We start from the raw sequence: 18240 nt of genomic DNA, 5'->3' as shown, positions 1-18240 counted from the left end.
CCCAATTATTATGGGCTTCTTATTCTTTGTTACTACGGGCTTCCATCATGTAAATACCAACTAAAGAAGAACGAAATAGACTTTCAAAAAGATAGGAAATAGGAAGTAATTACGTGGAAGAACAAATTGATTTTGTCATCTTAAGTAGCCTGTTTTGGGACCATATCCTAAAGGCTTCTTTCATCACGGAATTTAAGCTTAACTTTCAAGTTGCAAGGAAATCAGCCTCGATTTTTGCCGACTACTATAAAAATGAAGGGCATTAAAAGTAAAATGGTGAGTAAAATTCCAGGAGAATTTATGCTGACGAATGTATTAGCTCTCTAGGGGTAAAACGCAGGACTCACAGAAGTCTAGCAAAAAGAAAGAGAGTAAAAAGTCCTCTTCCCATGAATCTTCAAAATCTTCTTCTAAAGAGGTATACCTTTTTTTGCTGGAAGTCCTTTAGAGACCTAGCACTTGCTGTTTGAACTCGAGCTAATTAACACTTACATTGCTATAGTCATCGCCTGTTGAATCTCCCAACAATGTTATGGGTGCTCAGAATGATTATCTTTCAGTCCCCAAGCATTCAAGTAAAAAGGTTCCAATTGATACGACTCCTACTCCGAGAGACGAGATTCTGCTAGAGAATGTTCGAACTGTACGAAAGCAAAGATCTTCTTTATACCACATATCTGAAAATCGAATGCTCGTTCGTCTTCCTTCTTTTTCAGGTATGCTGTGTTTACTATAGTCGTTTGTGGGTATTCTTACATACGGCACCATATATCGGTCGTCGTAGGGATATTCAAAACTTTTAATCTTTTTTTCTTAAACGACTATTCTTACTTTTTATGGTCCATGTTTGACTAACTTTCTAGATGTCCCTATCACTGCATGGCATTCCTTGGCCTTGGAAAAATTAGAACAATGCTGTGTTTTGTTTGACTTTAATGATCCGTCCACTGATTTATATGGTAAGGAGGTGAAGCGCGAGGCCCTGCAAGATTTGATAGATTTGGTTTCTGTTCGGAAAGAAGCAATAGATGAGTCTTTATATCCCTCCATTGTACATATGTTCTCCGTTAATGTTTTTCGCCCTTTACCACCCCCTTCGAACCCTCTCGGCGAAGTCGTGGATTTAGAAGAAGATGAACCTGCATTAGAAGTGGCATGGCCTCATTTACATCTTGTTTATGACTTTTTTTTGAGGTTTTTTGAGTCCCCGTCACTCAACACTTCTATTGCAAAAGTATATATCAACCAAAAATTTATTCGTAAACTACTTGTTTTGTTTGACAGTGAAGATCCTCGTGAAAGGGATTTTTTGAAAACCATTCTTCATAGAATTTACGGAAAATTTCTTTCGTTGCGTGCTTTCATTCGAAGGTCTATCAACAATTTGTTTCTTCAATATATTTACGAGAATGAGCAGTTTAGCGGAATTGCTGAACTCCTTGAAATCCTGGGCAGTATTATCAACGGGTTTGCACTTCCATTAAAGGAAGAACATAAGGTTTTCTTATCCCGTGTTTTAATCCCTATGCATAAGGCAAAATCTCTCGCCCTTTATTATCCACAAATTGCTTATGGTATCGTGCAATTTGTGGAAAAAGATTCCTCCGTGACTGAAGAGGTAGGTTTATATAAAAAATATTACCTTTTTATTTACTAATCGATATGTAGGTCATTCTAGGTCTTCTTCGCTACTGGCCAAAGATCAATAGTGGGAAAGAAGTTTTATTTTTGAATGAATTGGAAGATATCGTTGAAGTGATGGAACCGTCTGAATTTCTAAAAGTCCAAATACCGCTATTTCATAAATTAGCTTCTTGCATATCTAGCCAAAATTTTCAAGTTGCCGAGCGTGCTTTATATTTCTTTAACAACGATTATTTTGTGCATCTGGTTGAAGAAAACGTAGATGTCATTTTGCCTATTATATATCCTGCTCTCTTTGAAATATCAAAAAGCCATTGGAACAGGTATGGAGTCACGTTGTTTTGTTTATCGTTCTTCAAATAGCTAACTTGCACAGGGTTATCAACTCAATGGTTTGTAATGTTTTGAAATTGTTTATGGATATAAATTCTTCTTTATTCGACGAAGTTGATACAGAATACTCTGAAGCGATAAACAAAAAAGAAAAGGAAGAACAAGAAAGGAAAGAAAGGTGGCTTATCCTTGAGTCTATTGCGAATGAAAATGCCTCTAAAATGAAAGCATCGAAAAATATATCGGTACAGACAACTACGGAACAATTAAAAAAAATATCGATCGAAACTCCAGACGATTAGGCCTTTTGCATTATTAATAATGATTCATATTATGCTACAACTTATTTCTTTTCTATATCTAATGAATATGCTGCAATTTTGCATCTGATTATTACTGCCATATATTTAACCATAATTAGTTTCACTATGATTTTCTTTTCTTTTTCTTTATCTTTCATTTAGAATATTTTTTTTTTTTCGTATTCGTATAATTAATTCCTTTTAGTTAAAAAGATTTGTTGAACATAATGACCTCTCTAAGACGATTACCGGGTTCATATGTTTACATCCTAAGTAATACAAACCTCCATATCACCAACATTCACTTGGGCTGTTCAGCAGCTCTTCTAGCATCAGTCACATCTATTATATTAATTAGAGGATCTATAAACTCAGGATGTCTGCTTTACAGGTCATTGCATCCAGCCAAAATTCCGTTTCGAGCCACAGAAAGCTGTGTAATAAATTATTCGCTTTACGGCTTCAAGAAGCCTTCTTACAGGATGTTTTTCAATCCATAAACATTATTTTAACAGTGAGAAAAGGAAACACGAATGCTGATCGCGTGCTTCGGTTTATTGTCACATTCATTAATTATCTTCAACAGAAGGATCCCGAAACCGACATTGCTCAACCAGTTTTAAAGCACGCTTTAAGAGGGTTAGATGCGAAAGATAAAACGATACGCTTTCGTAGCTGTCAGGTCGTAGCCAGAGTCATCAATTCCGTGAAAGAAATTGATGATGACATATACAGCATCCTTCGTGAGAAATTACTTGACCGTGTAGTAGACAGAGAGTCATTTGTAAGATTGGAGGCTGTCATCGCGCTTTCTCGTCTTCAAGAAGATACACAAGAGGAGGAAAACGATGTTCGTAATATGCTATTATTTTTATTACAAAATGATCCTAGTCCTGATGTTCGAAGAGCCGTTTTGCTGAATATTGAAGTAAGTAAAGCTACTCTACCGTTTATTCTTGAGCGTGCCAGAGACGTAGATGCTACCAATCGAAAATGCGTCTACTCTAAAGTCGTTCCTAAAATCGGTGACTTTCGATACCTCAGTATCAAAAAGCGAGTTCGTATTTTAAAATGGGGTATGAATGATAGAGATGAGAGTGTTCAACAGGCAGCGGCCAATATGCTAGCGTATCAGTGGATAGAAAGCGCAGATAATAATTTGTTGGAATTATTAGAGCGTTTGGATGTCGTCCAAAATTCAGAGGTTGCCAATTTAGCAATCAAATGCTTTTTTACTACTCGCTTGGAAACGCTCACCGAAATTGAATTCCCCGATCAGTTCTGGATGGAGTTAACGGCAGAGTCTGCTCTCCTTGCTAGATCGTTTAGCGAAGTTTGCGCTGAGAAAAACTTTGGAGAACTTGCAGAAAAAATACCTGAAGTAAGTCAATTAACATTTTTCATTGAAAAACAATATGTCGCTTTACGAGACAAATCTACTTATGAGGAGGCTTCATTTATCATTGAACAGCTATTGCTTATCGCTTTGAATCAAGATATGGCTGATGAAATTGGAAGACGTAAATTATTAAAGAGTTTAACTAACAGTCTTTCCACTTCGTTGCTTACGGAAACTTTAATATCTCTTCATGTGGAATTACTGAAAAAGTTGTGTACTACCGAAACCGATTTTTGCTCATTACTGGTGGAGATCATTACTGATATTTTTGAACAGGGCCATATTGAACCAACAAAGGAATCCCAGCTCGAGCAGACTCCCCCAAAGTCACCCCAGGAAAAAGAAAAAGATGCTGCTTCTTCTCCGCTTCCCTCCAATATGGAAGAAGATGAGGCTAATGAGGAGACCGAAGAATATAAGGAAGCATTTAATGAGATTAGGTGCCTTTCTTATGTACAAGCCTTATTCGAAAATATATCTTCTCCACTAAATGAAAACTTATACGTCGTTGATTTACTGAAGTCTTTAATTATACCTGCTGTAAAATCACACGATCTCCCAATCCGTGAAAAAGGTTTAGAATGTTTGAGCTTAGTTTGTCTCCTAAATAGTGATTTGGCCTTTGAAAATATTCCTTTATATTTACACTGCTTGGAAAAAGGAACAGATAATTTAAAAATCATTGCCCTTCGAACTTTGACTGATATCTTTCTCCAACATGGCAAGGAGCGATTCTCCAATTTTGATGAGCAGTTTTCGTCGTTGCTGCTTGAAAATCTTTTTAACATTGACGAGGCCGAATTCCAAACCCTTAGTGCTGAAGCAATTGCGAAGCTCTTAGTAATTGTTCATTATAGAGACGAGGTGGTATGTGAAATAATACCCAATGCAATACTAACAATAAAAAGTTTCTAAAGCCTTTAATAATCCAGTATTTTGAACCTAATACTGTTGAGAACTATGCTTTGCGCCAGGTGCTGGGTTATTTCTTTCCAGTTTATGTATATGGATCACCCGAAAATCAGTGGAAAGTTGCAGAGGTATTGAATTTCGTAATGCTTGTTCTAACATGTTCGTAGGTATTTTGCGACACGTTGTTGAATTTGCTGGAAGTATATCGTGATATAGATGAAGATGATCTTCAATTGTCAACTTCCCAGATTGCTTTGCAAATGCTTGACTGGACCGACCACGAAAAACTTTTTGAGAAAAAAGTTAATAGCGATTCCTCCACAGAAAATCAAAAAATTCATTTGCACTTGGCGAACAACATATTTGAAAGCTTGCCTCGTGCGTCCGAAGGTGAGTAGGTGGTGTCTTGATTTGTACTAACCATCTTTTAGGAAAAGAGAGAAAACTCATAGTTTCTTTGCTTGGAAAATTAAACATTCCTGAGACTTTACCTTCTGAGGACTTTAGCAAATCCATTAGGAAATTACAAACGTTTGAGAATGTAAGTAAAAATTTAACTTTCGAAGACCATTTTATTGATATTTAGTATGGCTTAACGCTGGATTCTGCTAGCATGAATATTCTATCAAGGTTTGATACAATGTTAAGAAATAACGAAGAAACGGCGCGTGAGAGAGAAGAACAAGAGGCGAAAAGTGATGAAGACCGCCCAGAAGAGGTGAACGAAATCAAAGAAACTGAAGACAAAGAAGAAGAACCTGCTGCTAATAATGACTTTAATCTTGAAACAACAAATCAAGATCACTCAATGACAGTTGATACTGATGAAGAGGTAAACATCAAAGAGGAAGAGGACTAACACGATCACCTAAGTTTTATTTATTGCTTAGACTATAAGTAAGCTCGCTCTTTTATTTATTGTTCGGTTAAGATTTTGGTTATGGTTAATCTGAAGAATTACTTTATGAAAGTTTTGTTCATGTATAAAAATTAAATAGTAAATTGTGAATATTTTGAGGTCTAAGGAAAGAAACGAAATTTACCGCTGATATTCATTTATTTAAACAAGTAAAAATGCCAAAAGAGTAAATTACTAAAATACAACAGAAACAGAATTAACGTCTCCGAGGAGGCTTTGCCGCACCTTGCAATTGATTCATCATGCCCTTAAGATCAAAACCTCCGGGCCCACCACCTCCGCCGCCCATCAAACTACTCGCCATTTTAGAGATATCACCAAAGTTCATTGAACCAGGGTTGAAGTCTGGCATGCCACCCCCACCCATTGACTGAAGACGCTTTTGCATAGCTGCCATTTGGCGAGGATCCTTTTTGAGACCGGCAGCTGGATTTCCACCAAGCTTGCCCAATATACCATCTTTCCCTCCCATGGTTTTGGCCATCTGTGCAAAAATACGAACCTGAGATATAGTTTCTTCGACCTCAATAACACTGGTACCACTGCCCTTGGCTACACGGAAAACACGAGAGGGTTGCTGTGTAAAAGTAAGACCATCAGAATCGAGTTCTTGTTCAGTCATTGAATCGACAATATAAAGCATTCTTTTCATACGTATAGCTCCATCTTCATCATTCATGCCTTGCATCATATTGCTCATACCGGGAATCATACTGGCCATTTTACTTAATGGTCCGAGTTTCATAATGTTACCAAGCTGATCTCGAAAATCACGAACGGTAAACTTTCCTTGCTCAAGGTTTTTAACCATATTCTTTTTGTCTAAATTTAACGATTGGACGTGTTCCATGAGACCTTCCAAATCACCCATTCCTAAAAGCTTGGAAATAAACGATCGAGGGGAGAATTTCTCCAAGTCATTAATGTGCTCACCAGTACCAATAAAAACAATGGGAGTATTAGTTGCTGCCACCGCAGACAGAGCACCACCACCCTTAGCGTGGCCGTCTAACTTTGTAATAATGACGGCCCCAAAGTTTGCAGTTTCCTTAAAAGCTTTTGCTTGAGGTTCAGCAGCCTGACCAATACTAGCATCAAGAATCATTATTGTTTGATCTGGTTGGATAGCTTCGGAAATTTCAACCATTTCAGCAAAAAGTTCTTTCTCTTGTTGATGTCTACCAGAGGTATCCACGATAATAACGTCAAACCGATCTTTTTTGAATTTCTCTACACCTTCCTGGGCAATAACAACCGGATCCGTTTCAGTGTAGCTACCGTAAAAGGGTACACGAGCTTTAATAGCATTCTGTTTTAATTGATCAAAAGCACCTGCACGAAATGTATCTGCAGCAACTAAGCAAGACTTTAGACCTTTTCTTTGATACTGTAAGGCTAGCTTGGTACATGTGGTGGTCTTACCGCTACCTTGAAGACCAACCATCATAATTACCGACGGCTTTCCCTTTTTAGGTGTGAAAGCTTGAACTTGGGGATCAACCAAAGTACAAAGCTCATCAAAGACAGTTTTTTGAACAATTCGCTTTCCATTAATGCCTTGAGGAAGATTGCTAATATTAATTTTCTTTTTAATATTGCTCCTTAATGTTTGAACGAGTCGAACATTGACATCCGTTTCCAATAAAGCAGTGCAAATAGTTTTTAAAAGATTATCGACAAGCTAGCCTAGTTAGTTATTGCACAAAGAAGTAAAGAAGAAAGGAAAAAGCGCAGCGACAACTCAATCAATATACAGAAACAGCTGAATCAAACCATGAGATGCAATAAAACTAAACAGAATAGGCGTAGAGCATACATCTTTGTAAACTCAACTTGTTTTGTTCAAAGAATAAACACACACCATGACATTCTGCTTCAAGTTCAACACGGAATTTGCTTCAAAGAAGAAAACTGTTCGTCATATAAAAAAAGCAAAGATGATGAAGGACCTAAGAGCTCGTCTACTTCACGACAACCACATTACTTACCTCTTCATTGACAGATGTAGCCTTGGAGAAATCGCCCAGGGCAGAATTTAAACGACGTCCTAAATCTGCGAATACCATTTTGCCAATTTAAATCTATATTTGGTGATTTAAAGAGACAAAAAGGTTTGAATTGTCGTTTTCGGTTTTTGGTAGTTGGCAAGTTACGCTGAGTCTTATCATCGTTTTGTTAACATCGTACAAAGAACGCCCAGCAAGGTTCTATAGGTAACGAACCTCGAATAAAAGCCTTCTATACCTTAAAGCAAGTATTCAAGTCTTCACAAAACCCAGTTTTTTTTGTTTTTCTTTGCATCCTGATCTTTTCATTTAGCGATGCTGATATAGCGTGAATTATTGTATAGTGAAGCAGAATGCAATATTACTATTACCGTATCGCTTTTAACATAGAAAAACAAATGCCTTAGTAAACAGAACGCTCATAGTGGCTTACTCTAGAAACAAAAGGGTTCACAGTAAAAAGGCAATGTTAAGCTTTATATATGTTTCCATTTCTTCTCAAGAAAACTCTCTTCGTATGGAAATCGTGCTCATTGCTGAATAGAAAGCCCTTCCTTTCTATTTGCTCTCTAATGAAACGGAATGAAGTAAACGCAAGAAAATAGTGTGCCATTAATACTATGTCGTAAAAACATTAACGAATACGCATCAGTATGATAATAAACGATAAACATTCCTGTTAGGATACAGTAAACGCCAAACAAACGCTTTTTGAACGCGTGTTTCATCTAAACAACATTGGTTTTGCAAGTGCTATAGATTGAATGTATAGAAGGTGCTTTTCAAGAGCAAGCGAATACTAATTGTTTTTGAAACATTGAGCTCGCGAACTAAAGAGTCACTGCAAACAAGTTTTTGCCGTTTTTATAACGATGAGTGAGTATCAGGAATCTATGGATTCTACGATTGTGAATGAAAGTGATACCAAATATGAAATATTTATTCCATCCAATTGCTCAAAGAAATGGATATCCAAAGAGGAGTGTCCTGGATTTTTGGAAGATGCTTGGCTTTTGAAGGCAGCAAATCATAAACGCAAGTTAGACCAGTCGCTCGATTCTTCTTTGGATGGTGAACAACCTCCAATTAAGCAACATGAGACGAGCTTCCTCCACCATGAATTTGATCCGGCAGAAAACGATTTTTTGACGCAAGATGTCGGCGACTACCCCTCAACGCAGCAACTATTCCCTACAAACAAGTCCTCCAATTCGGATTCGCTATCGTTACCTTCCTCTGGATTTCCCAAACCCGAATATTCCGTTTTGGACGTAGGGCTCTCTATGTCTCCCATCCAGCGTAAAATGATGCATCGCCTTGTCCAATATTTTGCTTTTTGCATCGACCACTTCTGCACAGGTCCAAGTGATGCGCGCATCCAAGAAAAAATTCGCTTATTTTTACAGTCAGCTCATAAGATTGCTAAACACCCTTGGCTTTACGAAAAGGAGGTTCGCGATGGGTCACACTCGCCGTCTGCTAAACCAGACGAGAATAAATCACTCACTGTCCCAAACATATCCGAACACGCCAAAGCCTCTTCTAAATTCCTTTTCTTGAAGGAATTTTTAGAGTCTGTTTTACCCAAGCTTCATACACCAGTTTTCTGCTTTGTTTCCAATGATGTTCTTGGTAATTTGCTCACGACATGGCTATCTTCAGTATCGATTTTGGTACAATCTTGGTCGCCAGACATAGAAATTCAAGATAACACAGACGTTTCATTCTGGGTATGCTCTTCAAGGCATGCCCCATTTACGGCTACTCTTTTCAACTCTGATATTCGTTTTGGTGCTGTAATATTTTACGACATGGATGCCTATATGGGCGTTACTAGCACAATTTCTTATTTTCCTTGTCCAATTCTTCGACTTCTTCATATAAATTCGGTGGAACATGTCATCAGAAGCTTCCAGTCTTCTTATAATGCAAGCTTTCTTGTCAACATTGTTGGCGTGTTGGCTGCTCTTAATTCCTCTACGGAAGAAAACGCTCAGGTCGCAGACCTTAATGTGTTTTCGAACCGTGCCGAGCATACTGGTGCTATTACCGATGCTGATGCAAAGTCTGTACACCTTGCCGATGTTACAAATGAGGCAGCAGGTAAAGTAGCTGAATGGATTAATAATGAAGCCTCGCCTAACTCTTGGCCATTGCAGCCTTTAGTAGACCTTGCTTATTTCGCCGTTGCAGAACCTAAACCCTCTCAAGAGTCCCCTTCTCGTGTTAATGAAACCGTCTTAAAATATCCAGATGACAACCTTTTCACCTTCCAAGTATCTCAAACTCCTTCCAAAGGATCTCAGGAAGTAGCTTCTTCCTTTTCGAATCCGGCAACTAAATCATTTCCTTCGCAGCGAGGGCCAGATACCTCTGATTTTGGACAAAATTATGATTTACAGGGTGCCGCTGTCCAGTATTTGCAGAGAAGATTACGAATGGTTGAAGATGAGTTGCACGAAGCTGTCAACGTGAAAAATATAAAACAAACTCATGCTGATGAATTGGAACAACAAATAGCTAAACTTACAGATACTTTACAGGATTATCGAGAACAAGTACGAGGACTCAAAGTCGAACTCGAAAAATCCCATCAAAAGTTGGAAACAGGAAAGAAGAGTGATTCCGAAAGGTCAAATGAGGTTGCTGATTTAAAACAGCAAATTACACATTTATCCAAACAATTGGATTTTGGCTTTAAATACATTCAAAATATGCCAGAAGACGAAGTTCGTGGCCAACTCGTAGATTCCAATGAACAAAAATATAAACTTAGCCAGCTTAATAAAACTCAAAAAGAAGATTTGGATTTTATTACGCAGCAATATCAAAGTGCTTCCACATCCGCTAGCGAGCAAACCAAGGAAGTTGCCAGACTACAAGCTGAAAATGAACGACTTAAAACGATTAATGAAAAAGTTATGGAAGAAGTAAAATCTTACAGTGATGCTAGAGCTGACGCTTTGCTTGCTAAAGTTTCATCACTTGAAGAGTCTCTTGCTATACTAAAAAACAGGACCTTACCGCCTCTATGAATTAGATAATGCATAGAGCGAATAAACCATTATAAGACTGTCAACTATTATTTAGTTATTATTAGAATCAATAATCCCCCATTTAGAAGGCTTATTAGAGATATCTAACATTAAAGTAATAATCCATTATTCTTATTTATTTCTTTATAAATGAGACAGACGTTAATATAGCTGTTTATATAGTTAGCGCATTTATATACCTTGAAAAGTGAGATTAATGTGAAGTTCATATATAGGCAGCAAACAACAAAAGCATTATTTTCATATTCTAACCTTTCATTTGGATCGCTCGGTCTAAAATTTTAGGTTTTCTAATTTCTTTTTTAGCTCTATCCATAGCCAATGTGCCATTGTATTGTTCAAGCAGCTCGAAAACAACATCGTCATCATTCAAATACACAACGGAATTTCTATCAAAATCAATAATTGCAAACTTGATTACTGAAAAAATATTGTCAGGGTACATGGTTCGGAAACGCAACCGCTGTCTAGTGATAGCAAATTTTTCTCCTGGCTTAATCACAAATTTGAAAGGAATGCTATGCATTCGAGCGACATCTTTATGGAAGTGATACACAACTATTACTCGCTCATTTTCTTGTAAACTAATTTCTTCTTCAGGTATAACCTCCCCAATAATCCTTGCAAAAGGATTCAATGATCTTATCATTGCTCGCATATTTATGTCTCGATACCATTTGTGTTCCAAGATTTCATACAAGCGCACCTTTTGGTTAGGAACCCGTAGTTCTGGGTATTTTTCAGAGATAGCGTTAAATACGTCAGAAACATTCCCGACTTTATTTATATAAACATCAATTAGCTCTGCATTCGCAAGACCTTCAAAAAGCCATGTAACACGCAAGAGTCGCTTTTTATCCAGATCAGAAAGACTGACATTCATAATCTCGTAAAAAAGCATATTAGATACAGTGTCTTCCTCAGAAGCATGCATTATCTCGTAGAGAGTAATGTTTGGATTGTTCGGAACAACCATGTTAGCGGCATACGCAAGAGGACTGCAAGTAGTAAGCCGAATATGATCAGCGTCTGTATTTAATTTTTCGGATAGTTCTTCGCAAAGCTCTATTAATTTTATGCGTCGATCAAGTACAAGCTCAAATTCAAGAGTGCTTTCTTGATCAATAAACCTTGGTCGAAAAGTAATAATTACTCGGTTCGCCATGAAATCATACAATTTAGGGGCTGTCGGAAATATGTTATCTTCTTGATCCTTCGTATCTGAATTTCCAGTTTCGAAACAAATAATGTCACCAGTACTAAGTTCGTTCTCAGCAAAGGTTTTAGATAATCTTAAGTATTCGATATAACCTGGCTTGATTTCCTCATATAAATGTAATGGGGTATCTTTCGACAAGCCAACGCGCTCACACAATTCCGGGCAAATAGAATCAAGTTTATCGTTTTTTATAACAAAAATAGTTCCGCAACCAATGATTTCTTGGTTTTCTCTGTCATAATATTTAATAAATAAAAATATATTAGGAGAATCAAAGGAAACGTTAACAAGAGGATGATTCGTCTGATTCTCAGGTAATATCTCCAAATATAAACGGAGGATAAAGCCTTGTGAATTCCACCTGTCCTTAGCCTCTTCAATGGAAATGTTTAGCTCACTTACAGGTTCTTCTACACGTAAGGTATAATTTTGTCGACGTATTATATACCAAAGACGTAAGCGATTCGCAGGGACCTCAACTTCTTCAGATACCATTGGTATCAAATCCGAAACATTTTGTTCTTTCTTTATTCTAAAGTGAAGCATAACGCCTTCATCCACTGGGTTGTCAAAATTTGCAAGGTCAAATTCGTGGTGATTGGCGAAATAATCTGGAGTAACGATTTCAATTTTGGTATAGAGATGGCTTTCTAGTCGTTCCTTTCGTTGTTGGTCAACTAAGCGTATATTTTCATCAAGTACTTCTTTTAAGTGGTTGGGAATTACATCCTTTTGAACTGGAGCTATTAACTCATCGATTTTGTCCTTTCGCAAATATAAAAGCATATAAGCACTCATAAATCTCTTTAGTTTAACAGCAGGTCGAAAAGGCGGATGTACGAAATAGTCACCACCATAGTTTTCTTCTAAAACCTCCTTCAAGGTCGCAGGCGTTACTCTGGTATCGTCAAATTTGTACCACCTTTCCTCTTTCTGGGGCTTTAAAAGTGCATAATAATGACCATTATCGAGGTCACCAGAATGAACGAGTACTCCATGTAGGACGTACTCGCAATTTTGGTCTTGATCAGCCTCAGGACTTAAGAAGGCTTTCGCATTAAATTCAAGTGGAAACTCATATCGATCATTAATTTTTATCATCATGTCTCTTTCAAAGTCATATTCAAATCGTTTTAGTTGAAGATGTAAAATGGGAGGAAATGATTCGAAAATAACACCTTTCTTTGCTTCTTGGAAACCATACATATCAGCGTAATAACAGTTATCACCATCTAAAGTTTCGACCTGAATATAGTCTCGGAATGAGGCCTCTAAATTTTTCATTCCTTTTACGTTTAGCTGAATATCCCAAAACTCTTCGGTGCGGGCAGACTCATAATTAACATTCATACAAGCAACGTAACTTTTCATCTTCCCACAGAAAAGATTCTTCAATGCGTTTTCCATCGTACCTTCCATGCTTCTCTCCAAATTATCCTGTAAAACTCGGTTAAATTCCTGAACATCATGCTGCATGAAAGAATCTAAGGAATCCCAGCCGAAAGATTTTGTTAAATCAGTAGTAGGAACAGGTTCGTTCATAAACTGAAGATTATAAAAACAGCGTTGGAGAGCATATGCAATACCATTTTTAGATTCCTCTTTTTTTGTGGGAACTTGATACACGATTTTACGGAAAGCACCAATGATGTATAGGGACTGCAATAAAGAATTCATATAGCAAGTAGCACCCTGATTTTTTAAGCCTACATATCCTGTCATAGATTTAGAGTCATAATTATTGAACGAGTGCCATAATACACCAGTGGGATCATCAAGGATTCGAATAAATGCATTTATGCGTAGTGCTCCGTCTTCAACGATAGGAGGTACAACTGGAGAATTGCGTGAAAGAAGCCGTTTTGTTTCGGAAAACTGAGTAAACCCCCAATCTTGGATTTCCGGAGAGTAGCGGCAATGGGCAGAACTTGCTACGCGTAAAGAAGGTTTTTTCACATTTGAAATAATGAAAGCGAACTGACAACACACGCCATAATCTTGACTTTCCTTTTCTTCTCTAGAGGGTATGTATTCTAAAAAGAGAGACGCATATCCAGAAGACGGTACAATACCTTGTGGGAAGTAAACGATGCGAAATTGACATCCGCCAACTTCAAATATACGACTTGAAGCACGACTATCAAGTTCATGCCAATTCTTTATTTCCCAAGAATATCCTCCAAAAGCAACATCGTCATAATCCGGAAGAGCAAGCTCTAGTTCTTCCTTCACGGTTTCTTCTTCTGCTCCATTAGTCGATTATGCAATTAACAAGGTGAGATCATACCTATTTGAGAATGTCGGTTCAAACTAGAGACGGATTCAGTTGTCTTTGTATCAAAATCGACAAGAGGCGTCTCCTGTGATTTCAACTCAAATTCACCATTGGCCTGTTTGTATGTATTCGTTAGTAAACATTCAGTCATTGCAAGCGAAGCGACGTACCATGAGAACGTTTACAGTCCTCCTTTTGTCAATTAAAACTTTTCATAAAACAACAGATAAGGCTATTTCGTTACGAGTTGCCTACGAGAGAAATGGCTCTGGTCACGGTTTTTCGACCGAAGAAGGTCCCATCGCCTTCAGGATACCCAAAAGCAACGTAATATTCGCTTTAGGTGCGCACTACATTTCTGTGCACAGGTTTGTGAGATGTGAAGATGTCAGTAAAAATCGTTAGTGAGAACCAAGAATGGCTTATAATACAAAAGCATTTGTTTACGTGCAGAATCTTGTAGAAACAAAGAGTATTGATTCCTTTCATTGTATATAGTGATTTTATTGAGATTCCTTACACAACTAGAATCTTAATTAACTTCCTGATGAATGGGCAGGTCGACTTAAAATACGCGATGCATTGCTTACCAGAGCCTATATCCACCAGCAACTACGAGATTGGTAGATCTGAGCAAAATGTCACTGTTATCGAGTGAATTGGCTAGGTATATATTTTTTATCGATTCTTTACGCTTGCTAACATATTAAGGGTTCTACCTAATCCTGAGTCTGACGAGGAAGAGGAAGATTCATATGTTTTGGACGAATCACCAGAAAAGGAAAGCCAGGAGGTCATTCATAAACCAATCCCTCCTTACTTACATAGAAAAGGATGGATTCCAACATCCTTAGATGATTTTGGCGACGGTGGAGCGTATGTCTGGAAATGAAGCAATTACAAAACTAACGCAGGAATTAGGTATCCAGAAATCAATGTAGCTCAATATCCTTTAGATATGGGGAAAAAGAGGACGGTATGTACTCTGAGAAAGATTCACCAAAATCATCCGCTAATCGATTATACAGAATACAGCCCCAGGAAATTCACTTGCCCTTCAAGTTAATTCGTCAGGAGGTGTCGATTATGGTGCTATTGCACGTCAAGGCCATGAGCATGGTGAGCTCGTACAATCGAGTTTCCAAGACTTAATACCCTTGAGAGCTCGAATTGGTGTTGGTGAAATCTCAGTTGAGAAGCCACCTGAAGAACAAAAGCAGCTTGTTGCAAACAAGACAAAGGCTGCTTTAGAAAAGATCGTAACTGGTAAAATATCACAGTCCCAACCTAAAAGTGCTCTAGTACAGAAACCAGACGATCCGGTATATATCCGTTATACGCCAAGTAATCAGATGGGCCAAGCTCCTAGCAAGCAAAGAATCATCAAACTCGTGACAGAAGAACAAGATCCCATGGAGCCACCAAAGTTCCGCCATAAAAAAGTACCACGCGGTCCTCCTTCTCCACCTGTGCCAGTGTTGCATTCTCCTCCTCGTAAGGTGACTGCAAAGGAGCAGCAGGAATGGCAAATTCCTCCGAGTATTTCAAATTGGAAGAATCCCAAAGGCTATACTATTCCTTTGGATAAGCGTCTGGCTGCCGATGGACGTGGCTTAAATGATGTAGAAATTAGCGACGGATTCGCAAAGTTTTCTGAAGCTTTGTTTACAGCGGAACGTCAAGCTCGTGAAGAAGTACGTTATCGAGCTATAATGCGTCAGAAAATGGCAGAGAAAGAAAAAGAAGAGAAGGAACAGCGATTATTTATGCTTGCTCAGAAGGCTAGAGAAGAAAGGGCTGGTCATGTTCCTAAATACCAGTCCGGCGATCGTTCTCCCAGCGTCCGTAGTGATGAACGATACCAATCCGAATCTCCGGTTAATAGTGAGCCAGATGTTGCTGAATACGAAGAAGATGAAGGACTGCGTAGACGCGAGGAAATTCGTCGTGAAAGAAGACGCCAATACGAGAAAGAGCTTCGATTAAATAGAATGGGTGCTGAAAAGAGAGCCCAGCTTAGCGGTGCAGATCGTCCACGGGATGTGTCTGAAAGAGTAGCACTTGGTTTGTCAAAACCTTCCATGTCAAGTGAAACAATGGTTGACAGTAGATTATTCAATCAAGCTTCAGGCTTAGGGTCCGGATTTCAAGATGAAGATTCTTATAACGTATATGACAAGCCTTGGAAGGCTGCTCCAACATCCACTCTTTATAGACCAGGTGCTACTCTAGGCCGACATATTGATGCTTCTGCGGAATTAGAGCGAATAACTTCGGAAAATCGTTATGATGTGCTAGGGTCAGTTCCCAAAAAGTTTAAGGGAGCTGATGAAGCGTCTCAGGTATGCAGTAATAGATGCTTTTGGATGATGCTTGTTTGCTGACCTTTTTAGGATGCCTCCGGGCCTGTCGTTTTTGAAAAGGACGTTGATCCTTTTGGGGTTAATAATTTTTTGGATACAGTCTCCTCTTCAAAAAAATGAAACTTACTTTTGAAGTTTATTAATGATTTGTATATAATATGCTATGGCTAGTGGACTAATGGGCTTTATCGAGCATTTCATAATAAATCGTGATTTATTTTTGATGAATTGCAAACAATCGTTAAAAAAAAGAGTGAAATTATAGATAATGCAAGAGTTCTGTATTTACGAAAACATGAAGCTCTCATTAGATTGAATACTTTCTCGTGAGTTACCAAGTATTAGACAACGTACTACATTAGCAAATTTAACGCTCCTGTTTATTTATTTTTCTTTGTATTTGAGATAGTTTCATACATCAGTTTGTTTTCCGGAGTCACAAAATGAGACCTCTATTTGTTTGTTTACATATGCTTGATATTTTCTGTTTACACAGAACTAAACTTAGCAATTGCCAGCAATCATCAACCAAGATCGAATTGACAAAAGATTCATTTTTTTAATCGTTCACTGATTAGATTTTATAAGTAAAATGCCGCTTGTAGAAAACCCTCAACTGCTCTTCAATCAAACGAGTTTACCGTCAGACAGGTAAGATTATTTTATTCAAAAGATCATTATACTAAGTTTTCATAACACATTAGAGAGACATTCATAAAGAAAGAAGAATGCTATTTCACCGTCATGCTTTGTGGAAGCTCGGGAACCGGCAAAACCACTTTCTGCAATAATTTGTTTTCTAGCTTGGTAAAGCCACCCAAGTCGGTTGATAACTTCAAAAAGGTGCACAAGCAGAAGGAAGTCCATATAGATAAGACGAAAGCTACTATTGAAGAAGATGACTTTCGACTTAACCTGACGGTCCTCGATACCGTAGGCTTTGGGGACTTTATAAACAACAAGGATTGCTGGGAAGTAGTAGCTGACTACTTAGATGACCAGCATGAAAAATATCTATTACATGACCAACAATCATTAAGGATGCAAAGAAAGGACAACAGAGTCCATGTTTGTCTATATTTCATAAAACCAGTTCCTTATGGCATGCTACCCTTAGACGTCGTAGCGATGAAAAAGCTATCGAAGCATGTAAACATTATCCCGGTCATCGCTAAAGCAGACTCTTTAACCAAATTTGAATTGGACAGCCTTAAAGAAAAAATGAACAAGATCCTACACGCTCAAAACATTAGTTTATTTTTCCCTTCAGCAGTATACTCTGCTGACGAAATCGCGAGAGATCTTTCTCAGGCCTGCCCATTCGCAATCGTTGCAAGTATGGACGCTATAAACGATGAGAATGAAGGTAAAATCGGTCGCAAATATCCTTGGGGAATGTCAGAAATCGAAAACGAGGATCACGGTGACTTTTTAAAATTGAAAAACCTCATGATAAATAATCATATGCTTGAATTAATACAATCCACAGAGCAAGTGATTTATGAACGCTATCGTCAGGAGCAATTGATAAATAGAAAAAGTGGCATACCGAAGCTTAGAAAAGCACATTACGAACGCTTAAACGAGGAAAAAGCACTTATTCAGAAGAAGCTTGAAGAAAAGTCGGTAGAACTCGAGAATACATTTAAGGAGAGAGAAGAAAAACTTACAGTTGTTCGCGATGATTTAAACGATGAACTAGCTGAATATCACGACAAAGTGCGCATTCTTGAAACTCAACTAGATGCACTCCGGAACTATAAGGGATTGAATCAAAAGAAATAAGTGGAAATCTGTGAAAATTCATTAAGG

The 18240-nt window shown here is 38.0% G+C and overlaps 7 protein-coding genes across 7 annotated transcripts; 5 read left to right on the top strand and 2 right to left on the bottom strand.

Moving 5' to 3' along the window:
• Nucleotides 1-252: 252 nt before the first annotated feature.
• On the top strand, nt 253-2279 carry par1 (serine/threonine protein phosphatase PP2A regulatory subunit B-56 Par1; the record flags this gene model as incomplete). The annotated part of the gene is made up of 6 exons (XM_056183598.1): nt 253-276; nt 320-418; nt 503-716; nt 864-1618; nt 1669-1967; nt 2021-2279. The coding sequence occupies 6 exons, from the start codon at nt 253-255 to the stop codon at nt 2277-2279; spliced, it is 1650 nt and encodes a 549-aa protein (XP_056039036.1).
• Nucleotides 2280-2655: 376 nt separating this feature from the next.
• cnd3 (condensin complex non-SMC subunit Cnd3) lies at nt 2656-5449 on the top strand (the record flags this gene model as incomplete). Its single annotated transcript, XM_056183597.1, has 5 exons — nt 2656-4545; nt 4587-4718; nt 4758-4980; nt 5022-5131; nt 5177-5449. The coding sequence occupies 5 exons, from the start codon at nt 2656-2658 to the stop codon at nt 5447-5449; spliced, it is 2628 nt and encodes an 875-aa protein (XP_056039037.1).
• A 256-nt stretch (nt 5450-5705) lies between these two features.
• srp54 (signal recognition particle subunit Srp54) lies at nt 5706-7575 on the bottom strand (the record flags this gene model as incomplete). Its single annotated transcript, XM_056183596.1, has 2 exons — nt 5706-7190; nt 7498-7575. The coding sequence occupies 2 exons, from the start codon at nt 7573-7575 to the stop codon at nt 5706-5708; spliced, it is 1563 nt and encodes a 520-aa protein (XP_056039804.1).
• Nucleotides 7576-8387: 812 nt separating this feature from the next.
• On the top strand, nt 8388-10550 carry ccq1 (shelterin complex HEAT repeat subunit Ccq1; the record flags this gene model as incomplete). Its single annotated transcript, XM_056183595.1, has 1 exon — nt 8388-10550. One exon carries the CDS (start codon nt 8388-8390, stop codon nt 10548-10550), a length of 2163 nt encoding a protein of 720 aa, XP_056039103.1.
• A 268-nt stretch (nt 10551-10818) lies between these two features.
• Nucleotides 10819-14238, bottom strand: ubp5 (ubiquitin C-terminal hydrolase Ubp5; the record flags this gene model as incomplete). Its single annotated transcript, XM_056183594.1, has 3 exons — nt 10819-14033; nt 14078-14180; nt 14236-14238. 3 exons carry the CDS (start codon nt 14236-14238, stop codon nt 10819-10821), a joined length of 3321 nt encoding a protein of 1106 aa, XP_056039806.1.
• A 465-nt stretch (nt 14239-14703) lies between these two features.
• Nucleotides 14704-16548, top strand: prp45 (Prp19 complex subunit Prp45; the record flags this gene model as incomplete). The annotated part of the gene is made up of 5 exons (XM_056183593.1): nt 14704-14732; nt 14777-14941; nt 14987-15041; nt 15094-16407; nt 16459-16548. The coding sequence occupies 5 exons, from the start codon at nt 14704-14706 to the stop codon at nt 16546-16548; spliced, it is 1653 nt and encodes a 550-aa protein (XP_056039805.1).
• Nucleotides 16549-17020: 472 nt separating this feature from the next.
• spn6 (meiotic (sporulation) septin Spn6) lies at nt 17021-18213 on the top strand (the record flags this gene model as incomplete). Its single annotated transcript, XM_056183592.1, has 2 exons — nt 17021-17079; nt 17133-18213. 2 exons carry the CDS (start codon nt 17021-17023, stop codon nt 18211-18213), a joined length of 1140 nt encoding a protein of 379 aa, XP_056039808.1.
• Between the last annotated feature and the right edge of the window lie 27 nt (nt 18214-18240).

Source organism: Schizosaccharomyces osmophilus, chromosome 3, assembly GCF_027921745.1.
Source record: "Schizosaccharomyces osmophilus chromosome 3, complete sequence".
NCBI lineage: Eukaryota > Fungi > Ascomycota > Schizosaccharomycetes > Schizosaccharomycetales > Schizosaccharomycetaceae > Schizosaccharomyces > Schizosaccharomyces osmophilus.
Note: the sequence above shows the minus strand (reverse complement) of the source record. Positions and strands in the feature narration are given on the sequence as shown.